We start from the raw sequence: 9,418 nt of genomic DNA, 5'->3' as shown, positions 1-9,418 counted from the left end.
AGTAGGCGTGGGATTTGTCACATATGGTTTAGGGGCCGACATATCTCTCCCTCAATGCCGTACCGGGAGGCAAGGTCGGTAGCAGAAAGCAGCGAAGGGCCAACTGCGTCCAAAAGCGATCGCACGGGCCGAAATCCCGGGATGACTCGTTTGGTACGACGCTCCAGCGCCGGTGTCTGGAGGTACTGCGTTTTTCTCTCTTGTTCGAACATTCTGTCAGCGCATGCGCAAATGTTCTGGCTCATCGATACCTAGCCTACCAATAAAAATTAACATGCTGTTTTTTTTTTATGTTTTTGGACCAGCAATTGACATTTCAGTTGATTTTATAGGCATAAACGTAACGTAAGAACCGTGCGTGTCTGTTCTTGTCTCAGACAGAGGCGAGAGATGGTTTCATGCAGACTGGGACGCCTAAAATGCTCTGTTGTAAACATGGCGGTTTACGAGTGAAGTTGTCTCTCTGGCCTTTCTGTGGACGAATTCCAGGACCTACTGACACAATCTGGGCAAGTTTTGAAAGCTAAAACCTTCAATCGATGCGTTATTTTGCTGGTAGAACTGGGTGGCACGACACTTATGAAAAAAACTATGAAATGAGAATCGGGAGTCTTCCCTTGTCATGGAATGGCAGAATTACCCAGAATTCTTTTCGGGCATGAGCCAGGCAACTTAAGAAGCACGAGACTGGCCCTCATCGAATGGCAAAAGCGCGGCCAGAGGAAAAGATTTCTAGCCAGATACTCAAGAGTAGGCCTGGTGTGTGCTGTTAGCGTAGAGTTTGGATTTCTAAACACGTTTTTATCATAGAAAATTCGCGAGAAGTTTGTACTTTCATTTCGCTGTACTCCTTGTGTCAAAGAAACGGTATAGTGTAAATAAGAGAATAACCAGATTTATATTTGCAGATCACCTGTCCTCTTACTACTAAAGTCAAACTCTACGTCTCTATGCAATAAGCAGATTCAAAATGTCCTCATATTACTTTATAAAAGGATGTTGTTGTTTTTTTTTTGAAAAAAAAAGGGGTTCTTCTGCTGATATGAAAAATACGTTTTCTCTCCCGTCCTCTTCTTATGCATGATCTTCGCGGAAATTACATTCTGTTCGTCAATAAACCTGGAACAACCAGTTATGGTCTTAGTTTTTTCTTTTTCTTACGTATCAGCTAAGTTGCGGAATGAGCTACCTGATTTTATCCGTACCTATGAGTTTACTGGTTTTAAAAGAAAATCCAGGGCCGCATTTTGTACAGCGGCTTTTCTTTTTAAAGAATATATCTTTAAATATTATGTATTTAGTAGGTATCTGTATATGCTATGTATTTTAGCTGTAAATATAATGTCTCGAAGATATTAGCTCCTGTAGTTATTCGGAAAAAGCTTATGACTGTATGTATGTTACCTTTAGGAGTGCGCATGCGCACACTTTTTAATCTGCGACTCCAGTGCTTACCATATGACAGATAAAATGACTTTTCTCTTGAATATATAAGCCATCTAATTCTTACGCTATATTGACTAGGGCGGTTTGGAGCTGTGAGTAGGCGTGGGATTTGTCACATATGGTTTAGGGGCCGACATATCTCTCCCTCAATGCCGTACCGGGAGGCAAGGTCGGTAGCAGAAAGCAGCGAAGGGCCAACTGCGTCCAAAAGCGATCGCACGGGCCGAAATCCCGGGATGACTCGTTTGGTACGACGCTCCAGCGCCGGTGTCTGGAGGTACTGCGTTTTTCTCTCTTGTTCGAACATTCTGTCAGCGCATGCGCAAATGTTCTGGCTCATCGATACCTAGCCTACCAATAAAAATTAACATGCTGTTTTATTTTTATGTTTTTGGACCAGCAATTGACATTTCAGTTGATTTTATAGGCATAAACGTAACGTAAGAACCGTGCGTGTCTGTTCTTGTCTCAGACAGAGGCGAGAGATGGTTTCATGCAGACTGGGACGCCTAAAATGCTCTGTTGTAAACATGGCGGTTTACGAGTGAAGTTGTCTCTCTGGCCTTTCTGTGGACGAATTCCAGGACCTACTGACACAATCTGGGCAAGTTTTGAAAGCTAAAACCTTCAATCGATGCGTTATTTTGCTGGTAGAACTGGGTGGCACGACACTTATGAAAAAAACTATGAAATGAGAATCGGGAGTCTTCCCTTGTCATGGAATGGCAGAATTACCCAGAATTCTTTTCGGGCATGAGCCAGGCAACTTAAGAAGCACGAGACTGGCCCTCATCGAATGGCAAAAGCGCGGCCAGAGGAAAAGATTTCTAGCCAGATACTCAAGAGTAGGCCTGGTGTGTGCTGTTAGCGTAGAGTTTGGATTTCTGAACACGTTTTTATCATAGAAAATTCGCGAGAAGTTTGTACTTTCATTTCGCTGTAATCCTTGTGTCAAAGAAACGGTATAGTGTAAATAAGAGAATAACCAGATTTATATTTGCAGATCACCTGTCCTCTTACTACTAAAGTCAAACTCTACGTCTCTATGCAATAAGCAGATTCAAAATGTCCTCATATTACTTTATAAAAGGATGTTGTTGTTTTTTTTTTGAAAAAAAAAAGGGGTTCTTCTGCTGATATGAAAAATACGTTTTCTCTCCCGTACTCTTCTTATGCATGATCTTCGCGGAAATTACATTCTGTTCGTCAATAAACCTGGAACAACCAGTTGTGGTCTTAGTTTTTTTTTTTTCTTACGTATCAGCTAAGTTGCGGAATGAGCTACCTGATTTTATCCGTACCTATGAGTTTACTGGTTTTAAAAGAAAATCCAGGGCCGCATTTTGTACAGCGGCTTTTCTTTTAATGAACATATCTTTAAATATTATGTATTTAGTAGGTATCTGTATATGCTATGTATTTTAGCTGTAAATAATGTCTCGAAGATATTAGCTCCTGTAGTTATTCGGAAAAGGCTTATGACTGTATGTATGTTACCTTTAGGAGTGCGCATGCGCACACTTTTTAATCTGCGACTCCAGTGCTTACCATATGACAGATAAAATGACTTTTATCTTGAATATATAAGCATCTAATTCTTACGGTATATTGACAAGGGCGGTTTGGAGCTGTGAGTAGGCGTGGGATTGTCACATATGGTTTAGGGGCCGACCATATCTCTCCCTCAATGCCGTACCGGGAGGCAAGGTCGGTAGCAGAAAGCAGCGAAGGGCCAACTGCGTCCAAAAGCGATCGCACGGGCCGAAATCCCGGGATGACTCGTTTGGTACGACGCTCCAGCGCCGGTGTCTGGAGGTACTGCGTTTTTCTCTCTTGTTCAAACATTCTGTCAGCGCATGCGCAAATGTTCTGGCTCATCGATACCTAGCCTACCAGTAAAAATTAACATGCTGTTTTTTTTTTGTTTTTGGACCAGCAATTGACATTTCAGTTGATTTTATAGGCATAAACGTAACGTAAGAACCGTGCGTGTCTGTTCTTGTCTCAGACAGAGGCGAGAGATGGTTTCATGCAGACTGGGGCGCCTAAAATGCTCTGTTGTAAACATGGCGGTTCACGAGTGAAGTTGTCTCTCTGGCCTTTCTGTGGACGAATTCCAGGACCTACTGACACAATCTGGGCAAGTTTTGAAAAGCTAAAACCTTCAATCGATGCGTTATTTTGCTGGTAGAACTGGGTGGCACGACACTTATGAAAAAAACTATGAAATGAGAATCGGGAGTCTTCCCTTGTCATGGAATGGCAGAATTACCCAGAATTCTTTTCGGGCATGAGCCAGGCAACTTAAGAAGCACGAGACTGGCCCTCATCGAATGGCAAAAGCGCGGCCAGAGGAAAAGATTTCTAGCCAGATACTCAAGAGTAGGCCTGGTGTGTGCTGTTAGCGTAAGATTTGGATTTCTAAACACGTTGTTATCATAGAAAATTCGCGAGAAGTTTGTACTTTCATTTCGCTGTACTCCTTGTGTCAAAGAAACGGTATAGTGTAAATAAGAGAATAACCAGATTTATATTTGCAGATCACCTGTCCTCTTACTACTAAAGTCAAACTCTACGTCTCTATGCAATAAGCAGATTCAAATGTCCTCATATTACTTTATAAAAGGATGTTGTTTTTTTTTTTTTTTTGAAAAAAAAGGGGTTCTTCTGCTGATATGAAAAATACGTTTTCTCTCCCGTCCTCTTCTTATGCATGATTCTTCGCGAAATTACATTCTGTTCGTCAATAAACCTGGGAACAACAGTTATGGTCTTAGTTTTTTCTTTTCTTACGTATCAGCTAAGTTGCGGAATGAGCTACCTGATTTTATCCTACCTATGAGTTTACTGGTTTTAAAAGAAAATCCAGGGCCGCATTTTGTACAGCGGCTTTTCTTTTTAAAGAATATATCTTTAAATATATGTATTTAGTAGGTATCTGTATATGCTATGTATTTTAGCTGTAAATATAATGTCTCGAAGATATTAGCTCCTGTAGTTATCGGAAAAAGCTTATGACTGTATGTATGTTACCTTTAGGAGTGCGCATGCGCACACTTTTAATCTGCGACTCCAGTGCTTACCATATGGCAGATAAAAGACTATTCACTTGAATATATAAGCCATCTAATTCTTACGCTATATTGACTAGGGCGGTTTGGAGCTGTGAGTAGGCGTGGGATTTGTCACATATGGTTTAGGGGCCGACATATCTCTCCCTCAATGCCGTACCGGGAGGCAAGGTCGGTAGCAGAAAGCAGCGAAGGGCCAACTGCGTCCAAAAGCGATCGCACGGGCCGAAATCCCGGGATGACTCGTTTGGTACGACGCTCCAGCGCCGGTGTCTGGTACTGCGTTTTTCTCTCTTGTTCGAACATTCTGTCAGCGCATGCGCAAATGTTCTGGCTCATCGATACCTAGCCTACCAATAAAAAATAACATGCTGTTTTTTTTTATGTTTTTGGCCAGCAATTGACATTTCAGTTGATTTTATAGGCATAAACGTAACGTAAGAACCGTGCGTGTCTGTTCTTGTCTCAGACAGAGGCGAGAGATGGTTTCATGCAGACTGGGACGCCTAAAATGCTCTGTTGTAAACATGGCGGTTTACGAGTGAAGTTGTCTCTCTGGCCTTTCTGTGGACGAATTCAGGACCTACTGACACAATCTGGGCAAGTTTTGAAAGCTAAAACCTTCAATCGATGCGTTATTTTGCTGGTAGAACTGGGTGGCACGACACTTATGAAAAAAACTATGAAATGAGAATCGGGAGTCTTCCCTTGTCATGGAATGGCAGAATTACCCAGAATTCTTTTCGGGCATGAGCCAGGCAACTAAGAAGCACGAGACTGGCCCTCATCGAATGGCAAAAGCGCGGCCAGAGGAAAGATTTCTAGCCAGATACTCAAGAGTAGGCCTGGTGTGTGCTGTTAGCGTAGAGTTTGGATTTCTAAACACGTTTTTATCATAGAAAATTCGCGAGAAGTTTGTACTTTCATTTCGCTGTACTCCTTGTGTCAAAGAAACGGTATAGTGTAAATAAGAGAATAACCAGATTTATATTTGCAGATCACCTGTCCTCTTACTACTAAAGTCAAACTCTACGTCTCTATGCAATAAGCAGATTCAAAATGTCCTCATATTACTTTATAAAAGGATGTTGTTTTTTTTTTTTTTTTGAAAAAAAAGGGGTTCTTCTGCTGATATGAAAAATACGTTTTCTATCCCGTCCTCTTCTTATGCATGATCTTCGCGGAAATTACATTCTGTTCGTCAATAAACCTGGAACAACCAGTTATGGTCTTAGTTTTTTCTTTTTCTTACGTATCAGCTAAGTTGCGGAATGAGCTACCTGATTTTATCCGTACCTATGAGTTTACTGGTTTTAAAAGAAATCCAGGGCGCATTTTGTACAGCGGCTTTTCTTTTTTTAAAGAATATATCTTTAACATATGTATTTAGTAGGTATCTGTATATGCTATGTATTTTAGCTGTAAATATAATGTCTCGAAGATATTAGCTCCTGTAGTTATTCGGAAAAGCTTATGACTGTAGGTATGTTACCTTTAGGAGTGCGCATGCGCACACTTTTACCAATGATAGGGTTCAGTACGAACGTGGATAGTTGTTTACATTTAAAACTGTTGTTGGTGGCAGTGATTTCTTTCAAAACCAGAAAACTGATGCTTTGGAAGTCTCTACAATAAAATATAAAAATAATTCATACTTTTTGCTAAGAATACTTGGAGAATTATAAAAATATGATATCTGTTACAGAGTCATACAATAACCGAATATTGTATTGCGTGCAACGAAAACACAAAAATTCGTTTCCATCTACGCACACAATTCTTAAATACATATTTCCCCGATAATCTGTCAGGTTGTCTTTCGATGATTAGTGGTCATCGAGATTGCCTCTGAAGGAAAGATACCGAGTTATATTTAGACTCCCACTTGATCAGGCTTCTACGAGACAGAGAAACCTTCCGCATGCGCAGCCAGAGCGCGACCTAGAAAAAAAAAATTTTAAGTCCAAAAATGGAGTCGAAAACTCTACTTTGTAACAAAGTAATAAAAACAACAGATGAGCCTCTAACTAATAATTATCATTGTTTCTCACCACTCTTAAAGTGGAAATTTAGAATGACCACTCCAATCTTCAAGTGTCAATTAAGCCCATGATATTCCTGGAGGGGGTACTCTGGATTTCAAGTGATAGGGATGATCGATGAATTTTTTTGGGTTTGAGATTTTCAACATTGGGATTATTTTGGGTGGGAAAATTTTGGGTAGCCTGACTTAGGTAGAGATTCTTTTGGGTATTTATTTAATGCTTTCTGGAAATTCTAATGGCTTGGGAATTTAGCATGGGATTTTTTTGGGGTTAAATTTTGGTCCAGGGATTTTTTTTTCAGGTTTTGATTTTTGTCCCCATTCACTCATCCCTGTTGCTTGAAATCCGGAGTACCCTCCTGGGATACAATACAATACAATACATACTTAATTGACCGCTCCCCATATGGGCTTTTCAGGGCCAATGAAACACAACGAAACGACGGAACAGAACAACAACAACTGTTAAGAATCCCAACTGGCCGGAGGCAAACCAGTTGGCTATTTACAAGTGCAGCTGAGAAGTTGAACCAGGGACTACCAGGATCAAATTCAACGAGTGGTCAGAGCGTGTCTTGAACCTGGGATCTCCGGATCTCAAGGCAAGCACCCTAACCACTGGGCCACACTGCCCACACTGACATTTCAAGGCAGGGCCAACTCAAGACAACAGTAATGCTGAAAAACTACCAGAAGAGGGTAATGGTATAAATGGTAATGAATTAATATATATATAGTGCATTTTCTATTTTACATATTCAAACGTGCTCTACAAGACAGTAATCAATTTACGGATGAGATCAGACATCAGAGCTGATGTACAAGATGTACAAGAGCTGCTGGCAGTTGCTATCAGTCAATTAGTGATCTCACCCAACCTGTCAATGGATGAATTAATTAGTGAGGCCTGGCCACAACACCAGGAGCACGAGGGATAACATAAGGACATGATAGTACCCTCTACCACTTTGAAGGAAACAAAAACTACAGCAAGGCAATGATTTTACTAAAAGGTGTTGCTGTATGCCCTGTATGTTTTACGGTGTGGTACATTTCTTTGCTGTTTTCATCCAGACAATGACGTGAAATGATCAAATATCAGGTTAGAAGGAGATGCAACTGGACGTGACACTGTCCAAGCCAAACAGCTTGCAATAATTACAAAATTATAAAACTAGCTTGGAACCATATTTTCACATGAATTTCTCAGGGCCATCATCATCATCACCGTTACCAAATTGCTCTTTTGTCCTCCTTCTTCAATAAAATCTATTGAACAGATATCCCTTACATGTATGTTCCAATGGTGTAATAATATTAAACAAGTGAAGAAAGAAATTGAAACTGACACACAATTTTAGACCATGATATAGCCATAAATATTCACTTGTTCCACTTGATTTTTACAGTAGTTTCATTTTAAAAGTTCTGTTTCAAACTAAAAAAATTAACATTAAATAACAATAAAAGATTTTAGCAAGTCCTTCTCTTTCAGGATTACCGGTTTAAAAAGAGCTGAAAATCAACTAGTTCTAAAGTGTTTGTCATGTCTTCACAATAGCATTAACCCACAATGCCAATCTAACCTTATAAATAGCATGGGAAGTTATGACCAAGAATTGGTTGCTATGAGTTATGTAGCATAGGATTAGACTAACAAAATTTTAAGGACTGGGATTTGACTTTTCACTTTTCCCTTTTCTTTGCCTGTAATTTTTTTCCCAGGAATTTCAGCTTGATAGAAAAATGTGGAGAAACGTAAACAATAACAAATAAATGGAAAATTTAAAATCCTACAGGGGAACATCCGGCAGAGCGAGTTTCTATTTCCTTAAGCAATATTGTTGTTTTCCATTTATATTAATTTACTTGACCAAACTCAAAAGTTGTGTTAACAATATGTTATATTTTCCTTGTGCTTTAAATGTTTTGGCAACGTTCACTCTGTTGCCAACTTAACCAACTCATACTTTACTCGCAACCCTTACAGAATTTTTTTCAGAATTAAGCTCTTGAATATAGTGAATCAATTCTGAGTACCACTCTGGAAGCTCAAACTCTGGAAGTTTGCTTAAAGCAGTGATGGCAATTTTCAAGCATATTTCACCCGTCAAACCCCAAATAACAAACAATGATGACTTTTTTTCATCGTGACCCTCGATGTTTTCTCGATAATCAAACCAGTGAACAGTATATTCCACTTCACGAAAGGTCATTTTTTTGTGCCTGTGAGTGTCCTTCTGTAGAAAAAAATCCAAAGGAACATCAAACGTGGCTTGAACCTCCGAAGGATTGACTACAAGATCAAAATTTGACCTGATCATGCCAATAACAGGATACACGTATGTGGAAATCTCTCTTGCCGTTGAAATAAGTGGTCTCAAAACAGCAATAACTTCAACAATGTCAGGAGGCAAACCAACCTCTTCGTGAGCCTCTCTTAAAGCTGTAGCCACAATATCTTTATCGGCTTCCTCTTGTTTGCCACCGGGAAACGCAACTTGTCCTTTATGAGTTGACAGGTGCTCCGTTCGCTTTGTTAGCAGAACGTGAAGAGATCCTCCCTTTATAAAAATGGGAACGAGCACACCAGCTTTGTAAAAATTAGGATCAAGTTCCATTCCTTTAAAATACTCGTTGACGTTGACCTTTGACTCAGCATAATTTTTTATTCTTGTGCGACAAACTTCCAGCGAAACTGTTTGTCCAGAAGGACTAGCCATTGCGTTCAGCTCGTTGTCCTCAGCCGAGGATATCTTTTTTTTAAAAAATCTTTCTACATTTCTTGGCATATCAATCCACTTTGCCTACTCAGGAACTTTCAGAAAAATCACCAAGGCGTCTTTTCAAGTTCTTA

At 40.0% G+C, this 9,418-nt stretch overlaps 1 protein-coding gene across 1 annotated transcript; it reads right to left on the bottom strand.

Moving 5' to 3' along the window:
* Positions 1–7,261: 7,261 nt before the first annotated feature.
* Positions 7,262–9,401, bottom strand: LOC137974063 (uncharacterized). Its single transcript, XM_068820987.1, has one exon. The coding sequence runs from the start codon at positions 9,351–9,353 to the stop codon at positions 8,526–8,528; it is 828 nt and encodes a 275-aa protein (XP_068677088.1). The 5' UTR covers positions 9,354–9,401; the 3' UTR covers positions 7,262–8,525.
* Positions 9,402–9,418: the final 17 nt, after the last annotated feature.

The sequence above is a fragment of the Montipora foliosa genome, chromosome 1 (genome assembly GCF_036669935.1).
Source record: "Montipora foliosa isolate CH-2021 chromosome 1, ASM3666993v2, whole genome shotgun sequence".
Lineage (NCBI taxonomy): Eukaryota > Metazoa > Cnidaria > Anthozoa > Scleractinia > Acroporidae > Montipora > Montipora foliosa.
The sequence above is the reverse complement of the archived record's forward strand: the minus strand, read 5'-3'. Positions and strand labels throughout refer to the sequence as shown.

Excerpts from the sequence above, each read along its gene's own strand:
- LOC137974063 (XM_068820987.1), bottom strand. The coding sequence starts at position 9,353 with ATGCCAAGAAATGTAGAAAGATTTTTTAAAAAAAAGATATCCTCGGCT.